The sequence below is a fragment of the Mizuhopecten yessoensis genome, unplaced genomic scaffold (assembly GCF_002113885.1).
Source record: "Mizuhopecten yessoensis strain PY_sf001 unplaced genomic scaffold, ASM211388v2 scaffold716263, whole genome shotgun sequence".
Classification (NCBI taxonomy): Eukaryota; Metazoa; Mollusca; class Bivalvia; order Pectinida; family Pectinidae; genus Mizuhopecten; species Mizuhopecten yessoensis.
In genome coordinates this window covers 121,523-145,637 of record NW_018480029.1, presented here as the reverse complement: position 1 = coordinate 145,637, position 24,115 = coordinate 121,523, and the positions used below count along the sequence as shown (strand labels likewise).

Sequence of the window (24,115 nt, the reverse complement as noted above, 5' to 3'; positions counted from 1 at the left end):
CACATGTCGTGTTATCAGTCAGACATGATCTAAGTCACACATGTCGTGTAATTAGTTACACAAGTCGTGTTATCAGTCAGACATGATCTACGTTACACATGTCGTGTTATCAGTCAGTCATGATCTAGGTTACACATGTCGTGTAATCAGTTACACATGTCGAGTTATCAGTCAGACATGATCTAAGTAACATGTACATATGTCGTGTTATCAGTCAGGCATGATCTAAGTCACACATGTCGTGTAATCAGTTACACATGTCGTGTTTTCAGTCAGTCATGATCCAAGTTAAACATGTCGTGTTATCAGTCAGTCATGATCTAGGTTACACATGTCGTGTAATCAGTTACACATGTCGAGTTATCAGTCAGACACTAACTAAGTAACATTTGTCGAGGTACCAGTCAGACATGATCTCAGGTACATATGTCGAGTTATCAGTCAGACTTGAGCTAAGTTACATGTATATATGTCGTGTTATCCGTCAGACATGTTCTAACTCACACATGTCGTGTAATTAGTTACACAAGTCGTGTTATCAGTCAGACATGATCTAGGTTACACATGTCGTGGTATCAGTCAGACATGATCTTAGTTACACATGTTGTGTTATCAGTCAGACACGATCTAAATTACACATGTCGTGTTATAAGTCAGACATCATCTAAATAACATATGTCGTGTTATCAGTCAGACATGATCTAAGTAACACATGTCGTGTTATCAGTCAAACATGATCTAAGTAACGTGTGCATATGTCGTGTAATCAGTTACACATGTCGTGTTTTCAGTCAGTCATGATCCAAGTTAAACATGTCGTGTTATCAGTCAGTCATGATCTAGGTTACACATGTCGTGTAATCAGTTACACATGTCGAGTTATCAGTCAGACATGATCTAAGTTACATGTACATATGTCGTGTTATCCGTCAGACATGATCTAAGTCACACATGTCGTGTAATCAGTTACACAAGTCGTGTTATCAGTCAGACATGATCTAAGTTACACATGTCGTGTTATCAGTTACATATGTCGTGTAATCAGTCAGGCATAATCTGAGTTACACATGACGTGTTATCAGTCAGTCATGATCTAAGTTACTCATGTCGTGTTATCACTCAGTCATGATCTAAGTTACAAATGTCGTGTAATCAGTTACACATGTCGTGTTATCAATCAGACATGATCTAAGTTACAAATGTCGTGTTATCAGTCAGAAATGATCTAAATTACACATGTTGTGTAATCAGTCAGACATGATCTAAGTTACAAATGTCGTGTTATCAGTCAGAAATGATCTAAATTACACATGTTGTGTAATCAGTCAGACATGATCTAAGTTACATATGTCATGTTATCAGTCAGACATGATCTATGTTACATATGTCGTGTTATCAGTCAGACATTATCTAAATTACATATGTCGAGGTAGTCATGATCCAAGTTAAACATGTCGTGTTATCAGTCAGTCATGATCTAAGTTACGCATGGCGTGTTATCAGTTACATATGTCGTGTAATCAGTCAGGCATAATCTGCGTTACACATGACGTGTTATCAGTCAGTCATGATCTAAGTTACTCATGTCGTGTTATCACTCAGTCATGATCTAAGTTACACATGTCGTGTAATCAGTAACACATGTCGAGTTATCAGTCAGACACGAACTAAGTAACATATGTCGAGGTATCAGTCAGACATGATCTCAGGTACATATGTCGAGTTATCAGTCAGACTTGAGCTAAGTTACATGTATATATGTCGTGTTATCCGTCAGACATGATTTAAGTCACACATGTCGTGTAATCAGTTACACATGTCGAGTTATCAGTCAGTCACGAGTGTTTCAGTCAGTCATGATCTAAGTTACACATGTCGTGTAATCAGTTACACATGTCGAGTTATCAGTCAGTCACGAGTGTTTCAGTCAGTCATGATCTAAGTTACACATGTCGTGTAATCAGTTACACATGTCGAGTTATCAGTCAGACACGAACTAAGTAACATATGTCGAGGTATCAGTCAGACATGATCTCAGGTACATATGTCGAGTTATCAGTCAGACTTGATCTAAGTTACATGTATATATGTCGTGTTATCCGTCAGACATGATCTAAGTCACACATGTCGTGTAATTAGTTACACAAGTCGTGTTATCAGTCAGACATGATCTACGTTACACATGTCGTGGTATCAGTCAGACATGATCTTAGTTACACATGTTGTGTAATCTGTCAGACATGATCTAAGTTACATATGTCATGTTATCAGTCAGACATGATCTATGTTACATATGTCGTGTTATCAGTCAGACATTATCTAAATTACATATGTCGAGGTATCAGTCAGACATGATCTAAATTAAACATGTCGTGTTATCAGTCAGACATGATCTAAATTACACTTATCGTGTTATCAGTCAGAAATGATCTAAATTACACATGTCGTGTTATCAGTCAGACATGTCGTGTAATCAGTTACACATGTCGAGTTATCAGTCAGTCACGAGTGTTCCATCATAAAAATATTCACAGTTTATTTAGGGCTCTCTGCGTATGCGCAAATGTTAAATCAAACGTAACCCGCACATTGTTTTACCGGTCTTTTTGCGTCTTCATAAATACGACAAATCTGGTTTTTACAGATTGTTACTATTTATAGAAATTGTATGCGACTGGAAATGCATTTAAAATCTCAAGATCCGAACAAAGGACCTGTTACAGGAACAAAAGGATTTTGCCCACATAGCAATTTAACCATTACTGGGTTATATTTGTAGCTCCCTAAGACACGACCCATGAGATATTTTTTAAAAATTAAAAAGGTCCCCAGGGCCTGTGCTATGAACCATTTAGTGCCGCCTTCCAAAGGTATACGACAGGGTACACTTTTTTGTCCAAAAAACTATCAAAACAATGTTTTATGCTACCAAATAATATTATATTATTTAAAATAGGATCTGCTGCAAATTATGAACTCAAATATGTAGCAAAACATTGCATAATAAAAAAGTTGTTAAATCTTAAACTCAAAAAATGTTGGAATTTTCATACACTTTTTTGCTACATCAATTGTTTTACGGAAGTAAAACACCAATTTCTGGTTCTTATACACCAAAAAACTTTTAATATTATTTGGTGCATTATGTTGAGATACGATAGTGAAAATTTCAGAAAATTTGAGAACCGTTAAATGTGTCATATACATGTCAAATTGTAGCAACGTCTATTTCAAAATAAAATCCAACAACCTTATGACCTATAGTCATATTTGATAATTTAACAATACGTCGCACCAATTTATTATCGCAACTGATCAAATTTTCATCAATAGGGTCTGCTGCTCATGATGAGCCCAACTATAAAGCTAGATAAAAAAAGTTATGCAGTTTCACACACATAAAAGTTTAGTATGTTATGTACATTTTTAGTTGTTTCGCATCTTTACGGAAGTGATAGACATATTTCCGGTTTTTGTACACCAACATACTTTGGATATTATTTGGTACATTATGCTGACTGATGATAGCAGAAATTTCGAAAAAATCGGTAGTCGGTAAATGTGTCATCTTAAGGATAATATGTCGTATGACCAATGTCAAAATAAATCTTCAATAACCACAGGTTAATGCGACTTTGGCTTGTGGTACATATCAGCTGAAGCTGGCACCTGGCTATATCACAGAACATCAGACAGATGGGGGTGATTATGAGATATGGTTGAACCAACATGCTGATGACCTTCTGCGAGGCCAATTACATTCTCGCCACAGGTCGCAGGCAAAATACAAAGTCTGGATAGAGTTTGACCTACAGGCATCAGAGGATCCTGTCAAGGCATACTATTGTGTGTGTCCTGCAGGAAAGACTCATGTCGCATCAATACTGTATTATCTAGGATACTATGCACATTTAACATATACTAAAACGCTCCAGCCTAAAGCTCGCAAATTCAGAGACTGTATATTGTGAATGCATTCAAAAAAGAAACTTTATTCAATTATAGCCTTCGGCTGAGGTCGATACCTGGATTTATCAACCCGAGAAAAGATATATTGACCGAGGACGCAGTCCGAGGTCAATATATCTTTTCTCAGGTTGATAAATCTAGGTATTGACCGAAGTTAAAGGCTACAATTAGTAATGTAAGAAATCTGAAAAAAATAAATAAAAAAGCTTCGGAAGTGGGACGGTGCATTGTTTGGAGACACGTCATAATTCTATTTTTATAAACACCCAGTCCTTCAACAAAAATCACGCGCTCCAAGTCAATATCGGCTTTTATCGGTGGACACGTGATGCACTTCTGGCAAATCACTTGTCGGGAATAGTATGAAAAATAATAAGACCTAAGATTGAACTGAGAAAGCAGAAATTCAAAAAAAAATGTTTTGAATGACCAATTTTGACTATGTGTTGTCAAATTAAGAAAAAAACCCAGTAAATACAACAATCCATGAATTGGAAACTATAACTCTCCTAAAAAGAAACAATTGTATGGGCTAGCATAGCTTCAACATAATATACTGGTACACCAAATGTTCTGACAAATTGTTTTGCTTTATGCCCCCTTTAACCACCTAGATTAGTTAAACAGTCATACTTAGGGGATAGTACGTTGTTTTGAGTGGCTATACTGGCGATTAGAACATGAAATTTGTGTTTGAACTCGAGACCGATAGGTCGAGAGTTTAAACCAAATTTCATGTTCTAATCGCCAGTATAGACACGAAAAACAACGTTCTATCGCCATTCTAACACACCTTAACAAATATACCACGCTAATATGTTTAGAAACATTGTATTTCCTTGTTTAAATGTACATAGTAAAATACTTTGTGACCTGAACTGGCGACGTGACATTCTGCAGCGGTCTGACCAATCGGAAAGAAGCTTTCAAAAGTCGGTCATTTGGCCCCGCCCATACTGGCGAGCGCTCGATCTGTATGTTGACGAGGCGGAATATTTGGATTGTTCGTGAACGTCCTGTTACCAAAGTTTATACGACACATTTGGATTAATATTGACCAAGTTCTTAAATTTCCATGTCAGTATGCATACCAATCTGTGCTTATCGACAAAATCGTTGATTAGTTGTATAGATTTGTGAAGAGTTTTGTGTTTATGCATACGACACATGTGAAATGTTTCATTTGATTTCGGGTCTAAAAAGATGCCTTCACACGTATGGAACGAACGTTTCTGTAGTAAACAAGGAATGTGTACTTTTTAATTCATTCAACAAATTATACATTAATGATTTCATCGGTCGTTTCTGTTCTGTTGCCTACTAGCCTTATCAGCGGGATTTCGCTAAGAGGCGAGTTTGACTTCGGCTTGTTTTGGTTAGAAACGGGGCGCGGCTTAAATGCGATGGGAGGAGCTTATCACGATTGATCATGATTCTATCGCAGATTAGAACATGGTCCGTTTCCAATCAAAAGACGCGTTGCCAACGAATCGTGTTAGAATTAGGGGATAGTACGTTGTTTTGAGTGGCTATACTGGCGATTAGAACATGAAATTTGTGTTTGAACTCGAGACCGATAGAGCTCGATCTGTATGTTGACGAGGCGGAATATTTGGATTGTTCGTGAACGTCCTGTTACCAAAGTTTATACGACACATTCGGATTAATATTGAACAAGTTCTTACATTTCCATGTCAGTATGCATACCAATCGGTGCTTATCGACAAAATCGGTGAATATTTGAATAGATTTTTGAAGAGTTTTGTGTAAATGCATACGACACATGTGATATGGTTGATTTGATTTCGGATCTAAATAGATGCCTTCACACGGATGGAACGAACGTTTCAGTAATAAATGGAGGTAAGAACAAGGAATGGGTTATTTTTACTTTTTAATTCATTCAACAAATGCATTTCATCGGTCGTTTCTGTTCTGGTGCCTACTAGCCTTATCAGCGGGATTTCGCTAAGAGGCGAGCTTGACGCCATATTGTTTTGGTTAGAAACGGGGCGTGGCTTAAGTGCGATGGGAGGAGCTTATCACGATTGATCATGATTCTATCGCAGATTAGAACATGGTCCGTTTCCAATCAAAACACGCGTTGCAAACGAATCGTGTTAGAATCTACTATAAACCATATCATCCACCTTGATGATTTTGGGTTAATTATGAAATAATTGCATTGTTCTGTAGTTACTGAAGATTTATTTTGACATTGGTCATGCAACATATTATCCTTAAGATGACACATTTAACGGCTACCGATTTTTTCGAATTTTCTACTATCGTCAGTCAGCATAATGTGCCAAATAATATCAAAAGTATGTTGGTGTACAAAAACCGGAAATATGTCTATCACTTCCGTAAAGATGCGAAACAACTAAAAATGTACATAACATACTAAACTTTGGTGTGTGTGAGACTGCATAACTTTTTTATTTTGCAACATCTAGCTTTATAGTTGGGCTCATCATGAGCAGCAGACCTTATTGATGAAAATTTGATCAGTTGCGATAATAAATTGGTGCGACGTATTGTTAAATTATCAAATATGACTATAGGTCATAAGGTTGTTGGATTTTATTTGGAAATAGACGTTGCTACAATTTGACATTTATATGACAAATTTACCGGTTCTCAAATTTTCTGAAATTTTCACTATCGTATCTTCACATAATGCACCAAATAATATTAAAAGATTTTTGGTGTACAAGAACCGGAAATTGGTGTTTTACTTCCGTAAAACAATTGATGTAGCAAAAAAGTGTATGAAATATCAACATTTTTAGAGTTTAAGATTTTACAACTTTTTTACATGTATTATGCAATGTTTTGTTACATATTTGAGTTCATAATTTGCAGCAGATCCTATTTTAAATAATATAATATTATTTGGTAGCGTAAAACATTGTTTTGATAGTTTTTTGGACAAAAAAGTGAACCCTGTCGTATACCTTTGGAAGGCGGCACTAAATAGTTCATAGCACAGGCCTAGGGGACCTTTTTAATTTTTAAAAAATATCTCATGGGTCGTGTCTTAGGGAGCTACAAACATAACCCAGTAATGGTTAAGTTTCTTTGTGGGCAATTTTTTTTTGTTCCTGTAACAGGTCCTTTCCCCAAAAAACGGCAACATAGTGATCTAAATAATTTGATATATTAACACGATAATACTAATCCGTCTGCTTGATAACATACTCTAACAATAAGCCGAAAATTCGATGACGTCATGAAAACTAGCCCGCCGGCTAAATTACGTTTTTTTTCACCAATGGAAAACTCGATGACATCAAGAGAACATGAGGTAAACGTCGCACCCCCGGAAATGACGTCATAAAAAACATAAAAGGTATCGACTTCATCCACCTAACCCCGGGTAAACTCCGTACGATACTTACCAGGTTCAAGTTCAAGTTCAAGATATTTTATTAAGTATTTCAAGGCCAACTAGCCCATAGTACAATTTGCACAGTACATAATAACCATATTCACACAATTTTTACATCAAAAACAATTTCTGCAAAGTACCTTATAACGTACAATTTACTAATATATAGCACTGACTTCCGATTTAATAATACTAAATTTGTGATGTCACAGATATAATATAATTTGATCTTGCTTCAAAAGCTAAATATACAAATTTAGCAACATTTCTTAATTTATCTTCATTTCCAGTTATTAACATATATTTTGCTTCAACATAGTTTTCCAATGCACACATTTGTCTTATATGTTCATATAATGGACAGTGTAATAAAAAATGATATTCATCTTCAATGAGTCTTGTATTGTTTGTATATAAACAGTAATTACATAATCTTTCTTCCCTTGGAATTTTTAGTTCACGACCTTTTTCAATAAATAATTCATGACTGGATACACGCAGCCTGGTTAGAGCAATTTTATGAGACTTATTTGTAATACAATATAAGTATCGTTCGGGTTCAATTAAAGTTTTGACATCCGAGTAAAAATTCAGTTTATTAGAGTTATTTATTCCAAAATCCCATTCTTGCATACAAGTGTCTTTTACTCTTTGGGTAAACAGTCTCATAAAACTATTTACATCGCCAACTTCATGATATATCCATACATAATGAAATCCATATTTGTACAATAGATCTCTAATATTTGTAGCCCAAGTTACTCTTCCAGCATTGTGTAAATTTACTAACATATCATAGCACCTTCGTGGATATCTAGAGGAGTCCATACTTAAAATATTAAACCAATACTTTATACACTTTTTATAATAAACAACACACATGGGATGTCTCCCTAATTCACCCAGAACAGCCAAGTTTGAAGTTGATTGCTTTACTCTCAATAGTCTTTTAACAAACTTTGTTTGTACAATTTCTATGCCGGGACTGTAACAATACTTACCAGGTATTGACGTATAAGCAGCCTCACATGTCGCACAGCAGCTAAATTTTTATTGAGGACAGATACTGCCTTTACTGTATCTCTCGAACAAGGTAGTACACGAAAGGTTGTCAGAACCTAGTGTTAACACAGGGCTGTCACCATGGGGACATAGGTCTGAAATTAAAGGGTGAGATCGAAATTATATGAAAAGATGAAATGAGAGAAGTTTCCAAACTCGTTTGATAGAATTTATGAAAGATGTTCAAAATGACTGAATAAAAAGCATACGCCGAGACTCATCTAAAGGAATATTTATTCATTAAGTTAAGTAACAATGAAACTTTTACATTCAGTCTCAACGTCATTTAGTTACTGGAAATTTAAGAACAGAAAATAATACAATTGTATTCTTATTTTCGTATCTTTTTATACTTGTCGAGTAACTCGTGTGAAACAAGAAAATATAATTAATTAAAAACATTTATTTACGACAAAAATAAGAAAATGACACCTTCAATTTCTTATTTGTTACAAAATCAATCGTTTGCAGCGCACACCTGACAGCGGAATTTTGCAGATGTGAGATACCAGTAGTTATCACTAATCGTCATAGATCGAGGCTTATTTTTAAAAATTCAGAGTACTTTTCAGTCCATGAGAGTTATTTGCTGTATTAGCCTTTATAAGATCACGATTTATATAGCCAGGCTAATACATGATACAATAGGGGTATTATCAACCAAGACATCATCTAAGAGAATACCGAAGTGGCAATAAAACCACATTTTGACCTCAAAATCGATAAAACTAGGGCAAAACATGAACAAAAGAAAGATTCCCAGGTAGACTCTTGAAAAAGTACAAGGACAATCTAGACCAGGTGTTCCGGAAGGGAAGACATCGTCTGCTTCATCGAAGACACCCGCCATGTAATTTGCAAGTTGAAGACACCCGCCATGTAATTTGTAAGTTGAATCCACGTTATGTCACGTCCTCACATCGAGAACATCGAGATTTAAAGATTTAATCACTGTTTTTCATTTCTTTTCAAACAATGTTACGAGGAGAATTTAGACCAGGTGTTCCGGAAGGGTTGACGTCCTCTGCTTTTCCAAACGAGTTACGAGGAGAAGTAATGAATCGTAATATTGGTTTCATTGATGACACACCTATTTGAAATGTACACCAACATTTGTGACACGTTTGAAAATAAAACCCCCGACTAATTTACATTAAAAAACTTCGTGACATATTGCTATAACTGATGTTTCAGGAAGGGAGGTAGCCACACAAATATACAGTTAGGTTTGTTTGGTTTGTTTGTGTTTTACGTCCTATTTACAACTATGGTCATTTAAGGTCGTGTCAGATTTTGGTGTTCGAGGAAAGCCGGAGTTCCCGGAGAAAAACCACCGACCTACAGCCAGTACCTGACGACTGCCCCACGTGATGCAGGGCTAGTGATAGCAGAATATCAGACGCCTTAACCACTTGGCCACCGCGGGCCCCTGCATATAGGTATATTTTCCGAATTAGCGCTTATCATATTTAAAGAGAACAGGAAAACGCATGGCAGATCATTTATAGCGATAAACGATATAAATGTCACAGGTCTACTAGTGTAACTGCAACATGTGTCGCAGAAAAACTGAGCGGTGCTCTGTTGTTTGTGACTCATGAAGCGGTCATACCAGTAGGTATGCATCATCTATGCAGTTTATTTCTTATATTTTCGTTTTTTATATGAAAAATATTCAATTGATATTGATACTTTTCCTTACAATTCAAAATTTCCCGTCGTTATCGCCGAAGCTAGATAAAAAAAACTAGAACAATAACTTAGGAACACCTGACATTGTAACGTGCGAAATCGAAAGATAACATCAAGTTACCATATTTAAAACAAATTTATTTTTGATTAAAAGAAAATAAATAATGTTGGAAATGAGCGAAATGAATATACTTCAATAGAGTTTATTTAAATGCCGGGAATGTTTTGATAACGTTTTTTAGGAACTATTTTCCGAGCGTGAAGTTATGCAATCGTAGCAATAGTGTTCAGGCTATGTATTCATACGCTAGAAATAGCAGTTGCGGTTATACCCTCATGACTGAACCTCCTCATAGAACGGATATAGAAAGGCATCAAATGAAAATATAACAAAGAATTTAAAACATTTCTATTTGGCGTTAGCAAAACCCAAAAACAACCCAAAACTTGTGTCATAAAAACACATATATTAGTAGCATACATACCACTGACGACGGGCGCCGAGGAATTAGCGACACAGTAACCTTGATAACACCACTGAAACAAAGCGAGACACTTTCTATACATCAGCAATGTAGGTTTAACACCTCATAATTTACTAAGTTATGTGATGCTGAATTGTAACGAACATTGGGAGAACCATCGGAAAATGAGTTTGGAAAGGTACACAGTGAAAAACTTGGATTCTAGACAAAAACAAACCTGCTTTGTTGAAATTATCGTTTAATAATTTCAATATGACATGAACACGAATGAAAGACTTTTTTAAATCACATAACATTCATAATTTGAAAAAAGAACTATTTCATCACAAAATGTATTGTGTTATCCAGTGAATATAACCATGTCGTATTTTTTTTGCGAAATAACCAATGTAATATGATCTATCAGTCCTGTGCTTGGTTGTAAGTTTCGATTGTTTCAATTGTGACTCCAAGCCTAGAACCAGTGCATGACGTCACAGACGTATGCACTGGAGTTAAAACTGCGGCTTTTTACATTTCAAAGTTGCATGAAAATTGTCGTTCTCCACGAATAAATGCCATAAATCTTGATTTTGTGATAAAAGGGTCTTAAACTCGTTTTCATTTTATATGAAATTTATGAAACTCGTCACGATTTTTTCATTTAAGCTTGCCAGAGGCTCGTTTCTTAAATCTAATATGAAATGGAAACTGATATAAGATCCTATATATGTGTTATCAGCTGATTCTATATCGGTCAAACACCAAAGTACTCCGATCATAGTCATTGTCGTTCCGCGCAGTACAAAGTAGTTTCATTTTGTTTATTTCAATAATGAATCGTTTTGAATGCAGCGTGAAATCATGACAAAAGCATTTTAAATTCATTTAAATAACAGTAACTATATCATGTGGCAAACTTAATAAAAGTAGTACCGGTAGTTGCGTAGGAATATGTTCCCATGGGTTTAACAAATCACAGCACCTATAGGATTAATACATGTGTTTGATACCATATTTATGACATGGCCGTATGCCAAAGTAAAATGGGTCAGTTATGGGATAAATAAATGTATTACCTTCTGATTTCCACACGTGGTTCCGGTAGCAGCGGTATAATTTCGGCAACCTGTGCTATCAGGTATAGCACACCACATCTCAAAGCACATGTCAGAATAATCGTCTCTGTAAGATTTCTGAAAAAAAAAAGTGCAAGATTCACATTCAAATCTATGTAAATTAGTCGACGTCAGCCTCGAAATCCAAGTGCTCCGCTCTCAACATACAGTGTATGTATCTTCTTTGAAACATTAGGATTATTCATGACAATATCAAAGGCTCGAGGTACAAGCTACTTGCTTGGTTTAAGGTATTAACTCTGACCCACGGGTAGGCTAATACCTGTTCTTTCAAGAGCAACATCCAACTCCAAAGCTTGTCGATTTTACCGTTATGTTGCTGCGCAATTTCTTTTCTTCAAAGACACCAGAGAAGCTATATTGTATCATCTGTATCCCATACAGAGCCCGCGATTTTAATATTCATGATAGCTGCCCTTTCAAGAGCAACATCCAACTTCTAAGCAGGTCGATTTTACTGGTACGCTGCATCGCATTTCCTTTACATTAAAACATTATAGCATCGCGTGAAGAGCCCTCGATTTTATCATTATATTCCAGGGGTGTAGAGAAAATATGTTAATTGAAAGAACATTTAGAGCGGAAGCATTGGATGTCGAGGATTAGTGGATGATTGCGTTTACCCTTTATAAAGACGACGCTTAAACCCCATCACACAAAGTGTTACAAGTATAGCCACAACCTTACCCTGCACAAGTAGGATTTTTCTCCTTCCAGTCGCTTGCACTGTTGATCAACTGGAATCACCTGACCCGGAATCTCCTGGTCAAATGGGTACAAGGCCGTCGGGTCGTGATCGTTACTCAGAGTCAACAGACAGTTATTATTTTCTCTAAAAATCAAAACGTGGTTTCATGGCATACATTTAACAATTTAATATTGTGTATGAAAATATGTTAGGCTAAAAATTATAAAGTGTCGAATACTTTTGTAGAGTTTAAACCTTAAAATGAAACACCATTGCCAGAATATCATACTACGGCTATGCGAAAAAGTAATTTAAGACTGTCACAGTACAGCTATGTAAGAGTGTAAACCTATGTAAGATTGTCCCAATACAGCTAGGTAAAAGTGTAAACCTATGTATGACTGTCAAAATACAGCTATTTAAGAGTGTAACCATATTTATGACTGTCACAGTACAGCTATGTAAGAGTGTAAACCTATGTAAGACTGTCATAGTACAGCTATGTAAGAGTGTAAACATGTGTAAGACTGTCAGAGTACAGCTATGTAAGAGTGTAAACATATTTAAGACTGTCACAGTACAGCTATGTAAGAGTGTAAACCTATGTAAGACTGTCATAGTACAGCTATTTAAGAGTGTAAACCTATGTAAGACTGTTGCAGTACAGCTATGTTATAGTGTAAACCTATGTAAGACTGTCACAATACAGCTATTTAAGAGTGTAAACCTATGTATGACTGTCACAATACAGCTATTTAAGAGTGCAAACATATAAATGACTGTCACAATACAGCTATTTAAGAGTATAAACCTATGTAAGACTGTCACAATACAGCTATTTAAGAGTGTAAACCTATGTAAGGCTGTCATAGTGTAGCTATTTAAGACTGTAAACCTATGTAAGACTGTCACAGTACAGCTATTTAAGAATGTAAACCTATGTAAGGCTGTCATAGTGTAGCTATGTAAGACTGTTAACCTATTTCAGACTGTCACAGTACAGCTATGTAAGAGTGTAAACCTATGTATGACTGTCAAAATACAGCTATTTAAGAGTGTAACCATATTTATGACTGTCACAATACAGGTATTTAAGAGTATAGATCTATGTTAGACTGTCACAATACAGCTATTTAAGAGTGTAAACTTATGTAAGACTCACAGTACAGCTATTTAAGAGTGTAAACCTATGTAAGAATGTCACAGTACAGCTATGTAAGAGTGTAAACCTATGTAAGACTGTCACAGTACAGCTATGTAAGAGTGTAAACCTATGTAAGACTGTCACAGTATAGCTATGTAAGAGTGTAACCCTATGTAAGACTGTCACAGCACAGCTATGTGAGAGTGTAAACCTATGTAAGATTGTCCCAATACAGCTAGGTAAAAGTGTAAACCTATGTAAGACTGTCATAGTACAGCTATGTAAGAGTGTAAACATGTGTAAGACTGTCACAGTACAGCTATGTAAGAGTGTAAACATATTTAAGACTGTCACAGCACAGCTATGTAAGAGTGTAAACCTATGTAAGACTGTCATAGTACAGCTATTTAAGAGTGTAAACCTATGTAAGACTGTTGCAGTACAGCTATGTTATAGTGTAAACCTATGTAAGACTGTCACAATACAGCTATTTAAGAGTGTAAACCGATGTATGACTGTCACAGTACAGCTATGTAAGAGTGTAAACCTATGTAAGACTGTCACAGTATAGCTATGTAAGAGTGCAACCCTATGTAAGACTGTCACAGTACAGCTATTTAAGAGTGTAAACCTATGTAAGACTGTTGCAGTACAGCTATGTTATAGTGTAAACCTATGTAAGACTTTCACGGTAAAGCAATGTAAGACTGTAAACCTTTTGTAAGACTGTCACAGTACAGCTATGCAAGAGTGTAAACCTATGTAAGACTGTAACAATACAGCTATTTAAGAGTGTAACCATATTTATGACTGTCACAGTACAGCTATTTAAGAGTGGAAACCTATGTAAGACTGTCACGGCAAAGCAATGTAAGAGTGGAAACCTTTTGTAAGACTGTCACAGTATAGCTAGGTAAGAGTGTAACCCTATGTAAGACTGTCACAGCACAGCTATGTGAGTGTAAACCTATTTAAGATTGTCCCAATACAGCTATGTGAGAGTGTAAACCTATGTAAGACTGTCACCTCACAGCTGTGTAAGAGTGTAAACCTATGTAGGACTGTCACAGTACAGTTATGTAAGATTGTAAACCTATGTATTACTGTCACAGCACAGTTATGTAAGAGTGTAAACCTATGTAAGACTGTCACAGCACAGCTATGTACGAGTGTAAACATATGTTGGAGTGACACAACACAGTTATGTAAGAGTGTAAACCTATGTAGGACTGTCACAGCACAGCTATAAAGATTGTAAACCTATGTCAGACTGTCAGAGCACAGCTATGTGAGAGTGTAAACCTATTTAAGATTGTCCCATTACAGCTAGGTAAAAGTGTACACCTATGTAAGACTGTCATAGTACAGCTATGTAAGAGTGTAAACATGTGTAAGACTGTCACAGTACAGCTATGTAAGAGTGTAAACCTATTTAAGACTGTCACAGTACAGCTATGTGAGAGTGTAAACCTATGTAAGACTGTCACAGTATAGCTATGTAAGAGTGTAAACCTATGTAAGACTGTCACAATACAGCTATGTAAGAGTGTAAACATATGTAAGACTGTCACAATACAGCTATGTAAAAGTGTAAACATATGTAAGACTGTCACAGTACAGCTATGTAAGAGTGTAAACCTATGTAAGACTGTCACAATACAGCTATGTAAGAGTGTAAACAGATGTAAGACTGTCACAGTACAACTATTTGAGTGTAAACCTATTTAAGATTGTCCCAATACAGCTATGTGAGAGTGTAAACCTATGTAAGACTGTCACCTCACAGCTATATAAGAGTGTTAACCTATGTAAGACTGTCACAGTACAGCTATGTAAGAGTGTAAACCTATGTTATAGTGACACAGCACAGTTATGTAAGAGGGTAAACCTATGTAAGACTGTCACATCACAGCTATGTAAGATTGTAAACCTGTGTAAGACTGTCACAGCACAGCTATGTATGAGTGTAAACCTATGTTATAATGACACAGCACAGCTATGTAAGAGTGTAAACATATGTAAGTCTGTCACAGTACAATTATGTAAGAGTGCAAACCTATGTCAGATTGTCATAGTACAGCTATGTTATGGTGTAAACCTATGTAGGACTGTCACAGTATGGCTATGTAAGATTGTTAACCTGTGTAAGAATGTCACAGCACAGCTATGTAAGAGTGTAAACCAATGTAAGACTGTCACAGTACACCTATGTAAGGGTGTAAACCTATGTAAGACTGTCACAGTACAGGTATGTAAGAGTGTAAACCTATGTAGGACTGTCACAGCACAGCTATGTAAGAGTGTAAACCTATGTAGGACTGTCACAGTACAGCTATGTAATAATGTAAACCTATGAAGGACTGTCACAGTACACCTATGTAAGGGTGTAAACCTATGTAGGACTGTCACAGTACACCTAGGTAAGAGTGTAAACCTGTGTAAGAAAGTCACAGTACAGCTATGTAATAATGTAAACCTATGAAGGACTGTCACAGCACAGCTATGTAAGAGTGTAAACCTATGTAGGACTGTCACAGTACAGCTATGTAAGAGTGTAAACCTATGTAGGACTGTCACAGTACACCTAGGTAAGAGTGTAAACCTGTGTAAGAAAGTCACAGTACAGCTGGGTAAGAGTGTAAAGCTATGTTAGAGTGTCCTAGTACATGTTTTAAGAGTGATAAAGAGAGCTACATGCATTTATATATTTAATTTTGATATTTGTATAATGGCTGTAAATATTTAAGCATTGAACTGTTTTTGTATGGTATTTATGATCTATTTGAATGACACAACTTTGCAAGCAAACAACATAATGCATGCTAGCGATCTGCATTTTGTACGATATTGCAGACCTTAGTCTTGTTTTTGTTGTAATAAAAGTATTTTTTATTTACTTTTTTCTTTTACATATAAATGTACAATGACATTGTCAAATCTCACAATACCCAGCGATATTTCAGCAGCCGTCATGTTTACTTACATTGGATATTGTAGTTCCGGTCAGTGATGTATCAATACGCTAAGAATCGTGTCTCGTGCTGCATGGTAATTAAAGTCATATCAACGACACAGCTTTCAAAGAGGCTTTATAGTGACAATGCCATGCAAATGTAAATATATACAATGTATACTAGTCCTATTTTTGGGGTTCATGTTTGCTGTGTCACTGTGTCCCTTATTTCGTGTTTGTACCGTGGAAATTGTATCATATCTTTATATTGCTTGTTCGTGTTTACACTTTAAACATGTCCTATATCTATATGTATGCTGTATAATACATGTGACCAATAATTCACCTACTCCTGTGTGTTATTGCCCTTAACAAGTGTCTTGATAATTCGGGTAACGTTGTTTTGTAATTCGTACTTTTGTTAGACTCACATATTTAGTTTTGCGACGTATTCTTCGAAGTATGTGACAGAACAGCTTGAAAATTTCCATTGATTATCCCTCGCTGAACTAGGACCTAGACCAATAAAGGGCGCCATGACGTTATCGTCGCTTTCCAGGCACGGATTCAGGTGCCCGTCATGGTTTGCTCCAAGACTACAACACAATAAACCGTGACGTCATGACATGACATGAAACTATGATATTCATAGCAAATATCATTGCAAAAACTTCAACATGGCTGCATTATATTTATAAAATAACAAAATAGAAAAAAGAACATTACAATGAAAATAACATATGACAGTGAGAGAAAAAAAATCTCTCATATTGAATTATAGATTATTCTCTCAATTTGTACATTTCACAATAAAGAAGTTGCCATTTCTGGTCGAAAATAATGACGTCACGTTTGTATACAAGTAGTATACTTATAAGTTACACTCACTTGTGGCCGAGCAGATGACTTGCGATGATTTTATACATGTCGTAGTCAAATGATTCCTCAATAATTGACTGTGTGAAAGTGGCACACAACGCAGACTGCCATACCATACCTGAAATGAACACGTAACGTGACTAAATAAAGACTTTACAAGCACCGCCATATCTGCATTGACGGTTATGACGGTTAACTGCTTTATGTTTTAAAGTAGGATATGGATAATATTAAAAATTGACATATAACTGATCTGTGTGCTTTCTTATATTTAAATGTAAATGTAGTTTTGATGTTGCACTTAAATATTCACAGTGTGTAGTACCGTATAACGCGGACTAAGTTTTAGGATTTTGACCAAAAATTAGAACATTAAGCGGATTATAATTTCGCGAACTACTAGTACTCTTGTGAAGAAACAAAATTTTCGCATTATTATAAAGCGTTATAGTCAAATGAATAGGCTTGAATAAAGCATATTGAGTAACAACAATTACGTTTATTTTATTAAACAAACCATCAACAAAACTATCAAATGATTTCCAAACGTCTAATTGTTTTCCTCTTGGTAAATATGCTTACTATTTCATGACAACATTACGGTAGTGAAATGTATTATTTCGACTCAATTTTACGCCTGTCACAGATTCTGAGGATCGTATTTTCGCGATCACGTTATTGACCCACGAAATCGCGAAAACATCGTCCACGCGAAAATGTCCTGCTATACGGTATATGATAAAAAGATTAAAATATGACCCTTTTCTTAATTAACACACCATCGACACTCATTTCATCTCTCGGAACTATGGTCCCTAGTCCGAATTATTCTGACGTTTTATCGACTTTTTTCATATCGGTCTGTCGTCGATTAACGTCAGAACTCCGGCCCTCTAAAATATGCGGGAAATATGCGACCCGCGCCCGGAGCGCAACTCAAACTGATATTTTAGGAACAAATCGTCACTCTCACACACATGTCGCACATGGATCGAAAGATCTATTCTTTATGCACTAGGTGGTATCAATAACATGTTTCAAAGATCATTACAAAAAGTATTTTCTAACGTTTTCTATAACAACCCATGTTTTTAATGATAATTAGGCCATGAGCAATGTCACATGACTTGACGAGATCTCGCGTTACCGAAGGTATTTCCCAACGTTATGACGTAGGACGGCGAGATTTTAGTCACATTGCATTAGAAGGTCGGGCTATCAAAAAACTAGAGTAAAAACGGAGTAAGTTTGAAACAATGTGTTTCTAGTGATTGTATTGGTTGTTTGAGGCATGCTATGTATGTTCATTTTGTGCATAAAGAATAGATCGTTCGATCCATGTGCGACATTATCTAAATAATTCGGTTACACTATAAAAAAAAATCATTTACTGCGATACACACTTAGTTTTCTCTAATCCTGTTGGCTCTGTCAATATGCAATACTGAGATTATGGTGAGCTGAGCTGACAGTGATATCTTAAACCTACCCGAGGGTAATACTTTTGCGACTAAGCATGAGGCTAAGCTTTGCTGAATCCAATATACTGTGCAATACTCAAATTGGGCGGCCCTGGTTGCTAATAGCGCATGTGAGCTGTTAATCCTTAGATAGAAAAAACTAGTTTCTCTTTCCCCTTGCAAAAACGGGAATACATTTGTGAAATATAGGTGAAAGGAATATCTGAAACAGGGAAATTATTTGAGTATACCTAATCTTGGTAAGAGAAATAATCCGGCATGGATCTCATGTTTACGTAGCCATTTAGTTATTTACCGATGACGTCATACCTGTACATAAACATGTACCTACCTGTCGATGCGCTGCTCACCACTCCATTGGTCTCTGATGTGAAGTCATACCTGTGACAAAGGTATAATAAAGTAAAAATCACGGATATTCACTGAGGATAAAATTTTGAGACTGATGGATTTCCTGGTTGGCAATAATTTTGTTGAGTTGGCAGGGGAGATTTTCCAGCAGACTGCAAGCATTTCTATGGGAACTAACTTTACCAATCTTCTGGTAAGTTTTTTTTTCTCATATGAGGCTTAATCTATTTATGAGTTTATCAGGACTGGTAAAAAAATTAGAGAAAACCTTCATTTACACCTATGTATCTTCCATGTGCTGTGTTTAAATAAAATACATTTATTCATCCCATCTCTCGTTTAATCCTCCTAGCAGGGTCATGCCTGACTTCTGTTCAGATGCTTTCCTTGATCTTTACTTGCACCATTACCAAAAAAGAAGGCTTACTGCTAAAATGTACCACAAACGGGACGACTTCGAATTCCGATCGTGAACTTTCACTTTCTTGATAGCAACATCCCTGCTTTCCCTACGTACAGTGTTTACATGTCACAACTATGGCATTTCTTTGTTTGATATAAAGATTGATGTATTGTGCTCATCACCGTGTCTTGTGGTTTTGTTGTTACTGCTCTCGCTATGTGGACGTTTCATTTCTTGGATTTGACCTAGATTTGCATGGCTGGTATCGTCGAAGAAAGATACTATGCATACCCTTCTGGAATCCCTGGTCTTATTATCCACGTACTTTTTTTAAGGATATCCATGTAAATATTTTCTTTGTTTAAGATTTGTTTATTTGAAAAAAAAAACAATCATTTCCAGTAAATAATTTTATCAAGAAAGTTGTCATTGCTTAATAAAACGTGACAACTTGGGATGCTTATTTTTTGAAAATGGCTCCTTTAGTCATTAGGGTTAGCGAATTTTAATCAGGTAAGATTATATCAGGACGTTCCCCAAAATTGTGCCATACTTGATTTTGTGTTGGTCCAGGTATATCGGTCTATTTAACGCTGATCCGATGCCAATTTGTAGTGCTACCTTATTACAATAACATGCGAAGACATCATGTATATTACTCCATCCGGTCACAGTATATGTCTTTGGTTATGGTGTTCTAGATGTACAATAACGGGGTTTTTTTACGTTATTTTTTCAATAATGTTACAACTATTTCACCAACTTTTATAATCAACAACCCACATTGGATATTAATTCTACTTATATATGCAATTGGTTGTCGATTAATGATATATCTGTGGCGTCATTACTAATTAGCTGATACAAAAATTAGCTGAAATCAAAACACCATATTAATGTCTGACTTTCACTTGTTAAAAGACTTTTGGGTCTTAGAAAGTATCATATTCAGTGTACAAAATACCGGGCCAGAACAGATATAAAATAAACATTAAGGCCTTTTATTTTGACTGGTTTTATATCTATAATCAGAGTAAACCAGTGTTTGTCATGTAGTTATTGGGGATTTTGATTTGTTTATTTGTCCTCTCCTTTGTGTGTTTGTGTACTACGTCCTATTAACAGCTGTGGTCATTTCAGGACGTGCCAGATTTTGTGGTGGGGGAAAGCCGGAGTTCACGGAGAAAAACCACCGACAAACGGCCGGTACCTGGCGACTGCCCCACATAGGTCTCGAACCCGCGACCCAGTGGTGGAGGGCTAGGGGTAGCAGAATGACAGACGCCTTAAGGACTTGGCTACCGCGGCCCCTTTATTTGTCCTCTAGTATGCTTTCAACAGGATCATCTAAATAATGTTTTTAGTCATACAGAGCCTTGTCTTGAGTTTTAAAATGAAAATCTCTATTTTCATCTTCCTATATAATGCAATTTTGTGATCAGATTGTATTTGCTATAGTAAATATCTTCTAACGTTAATTTATAATTAGAGATAAAATTATTTACTTAAGGGTCATAACATGGTATTGACATTTTGTCATCTATTTATACTGAAATTTCAACAGAAACATTAATATGAGCTGACTATCACAAGATGAAACATTGATGATACCGGGGAAAAAAACATACTTACTTTTTTGTTCTCACGACGCACTTATGGTGATATTGTTTCGGTTCAGGCAGCATCAATGCTGGTGTCGTCGCAATCAAACCAAGAACCGGAAGCGATGCATCATTTAACTGTATATTTCATTATGCATTAACTAAATTAATTACAGTTCATCATACGCATATAATTTATACATGAATAGGTCAGTAATAAGGCATTATGACGTACTTGCTAGACAGCATTGCGTGGTCATGGCTGCAAGGATGGCTAACCGTTCCATGCCATGATGTGTAGCTCAAGAGTAAGCTAAAGGTGTCCACCTTTCCATCAATGACTTTAGACTCTGTCCACTGCGACGTCCAGAAAGACTACACCAAACACAAAACAATTGTAAGCGTGTAAAAGTAGTACAGTGTGATGACAAGGCTAACATACTGAGGAAGGTACAAACTGAGATATAGGTGTAACATACTAAGGTAGGAACACACTGTGATACAGGTTTAACATACTGAGGTAGGAACACACTGTGATACAGGTTTAACATAATAAGGTAGGAACACATTGGGATACACAGGTTTAACATACTGAGGTAGGAACACATTGTGATACAGGGGTAACATACTGAGGTAGGAACACATTGGGATACAGGTGTAACATACTGAGGTAGGAACAATTGTAAGCGTGTAAAAGTAGTACAGTGTGATGACAAGGCTAACATACTGAGGAAGGTACAAACTGAGATATAGGTGTAACATACTAAGGTAGAAACACACTGTGATACAGGTTTAACATACTGAGGCAGGAACACACTGTGATACAGGTTTAACGTACTGAGGTTAGAACACACTGTGATACAGGTTTAACATAATAAGGTACGAACACATTGTGATACACAGGTTTAACATACTGAGGTAGGAACACACTGTAATACAGGGTGATACAGGTGTAACATACTGAGGTAGGAACAATTGTAAGCGTGTAAAAGTAGTACAGTGTGATGACAAGGCTAACATACTGAGGAAGGTACAAACTGAGATATAGGTGTAACATACTAAGGTAGAAACACACTGTGATACAGGTTTAACATACTGAGGTAGGAACACACTGGGATACAGGTTTAACAAACTGAGGTAGGAACACACTGTGATACAGGAGGTGTAACATACTGAGGTAGGAACACACTGCGATACAGGTTTAACATACTAAGGCAGGAACACAATGTGATACAGGTGTAACATTCTGAGGTAGGAACACATTGTGATACAGGTGTAACATACTGAGGTAGGAACATACTGTGATACAGGTTTAACATACTAAGGCAGGAACACAATGTGATACAGGTGTAACATACTGAGGTAGGAACACATTGTGATACAGGTGTAACATGCTGAGGTAGGAACACACTGAGATACAGGTTTAACATACTAAGGTGGGAATACACTGTGATACAGGTATAGAATACTGAGGTAGGATCACACTGTGATACAGGTGTAACATACTGAGGTAGGAACACACTGTGATAACAGGTGTAACATACTGAGGTAGGAACACACTGTGAAAAAGGTGAAAGATAATGAGGTAGGAACACACTGTGATACATGTTTACCATACTGAGGTGGGAACACACTGTGATACAGGTTTAACATACTGAAGTAGGAACACACTATGATAACAGGTTTAACATACTGAGGTAAGAACACACTGTGATATAGGTGTACCATACTGAGGTAGGAACACACTGTAATACAGGTGTAACATACTGAGGTATTAACATACTGTGATACAGGTGTAACATAATGAGGTAGGAACACACTGTAACACAGGTGTAACATACTGAGGAAGGAACACACTGTGATACAGGTTTAACATACTGAGGTAGGAACACATTGTGATACAGGTTTAACATACTGAGGTAGGAACACACTACAGGTTTAACATACTGAGGTAGGAACACACTGTGATAACAGGTTTAATATACTGAGGTAGGAACACACTGTGATACAGGTGTAACATACTGAGGTAGGAACACACTGTAGTACAGGTGTAGGATATTGAGGTAGAAATATACTGTGAAACAGGTGTAACATACTGAGGTAGAAACACATTGTGATACAGGTTTGACATACTGAGGACGGAACACACTTTGATACAGGTTTAACATACTGAGGTAGGAACAAACTGTGAAACAGGTTTAACGTACTTAGGTAGGAACAAATTGTGATACAGGTGTAACATACTGAGGTAGGAACACACTATGATAACATGTTTAACATACTGAGGAAGGAACACACTGTGATACAGGTTTAACGTACTGAGGTAGGAACATACTGGCATGCAGGTGTAACATACTTAGGGAGGAACACAATATGATAACAGGTGTAGCATACTGATGTAGGAACACACTGTGTGATACAGGTTTAATATACTGAGGTAGGAACATACTGTAATACAGGTGTAACATACTGAGGTAGGAACATACTGTGATACAAGTGTAACATACTTAGGTAGGAACACACTATGATAACAGGTGTAGCATACTGAGGTAGGAACACACTGTAATACAGGTGTAACATACTGAGGTAGGAACACACTATGATAACAGGTGTAACATACTGAGGTAGGGATACAGGTTTAATATACTGAGGTAGGAACACACAGTGATACAGGTTTAACATACTGAGGTAGGAACACACTGTGATACAGGTTAAACGTACTGAGGTAAGAACACACTGTGATACAGGTTTAACATACTGAGGTCGGAACACACTGTAATACAGGTGTAACATACTGAGGTAGGAACACACTGTGATACAGGTTTAATATACTGAGGTAGGAACACACTGTGATACAGGTTTAACATACTGAGGTAGGAACACACTGTGATACAGGTT

At 36.5% G+C, this 24,115-nt stretch overlaps 1 protein-coding gene across 1 annotated transcript in view; it reads right to left on the bottom strand.

The window, feature by feature from the left end:
* The window catches only part of LOC110442421 (mucin-2-like), a 56,098-nt gene that overhangs the window by 5,666 nt on the left and 26,317 nt on the right, over nt 1-24,115 (bottom strand). Inside the window, exons 8-14 of the mRNA XM_021486017.1 lie at nt 21,453-21,592; nt 19,194-19,243; nt 17,391-17,499; nt 16,934-17,098; nt 12,405-12,549; nt 11,658-11,774; nt 10,600-10,651 (exon numbers count right to left, since the gene is read on the bottom strand). Of these exons, the coding sequence (XP_021341692.1) occupies nt 10,600-10,651; nt 11,658-11,774; nt 12,405-12,549; nt 16,934-17,098; nt 17,391-17,499; nt 19,194-19,243; nt 21,453-21,592 (778 nt within the window). The remainder of the gene's footprint in view (nt 1-10,599; nt 10,652-11,657; nt 11,775-12,404; nt 12,550-16,933; nt 17,099-17,390; nt 17,500-19,193; nt 19,244-21,452; nt 21,593-24,115) is intronic.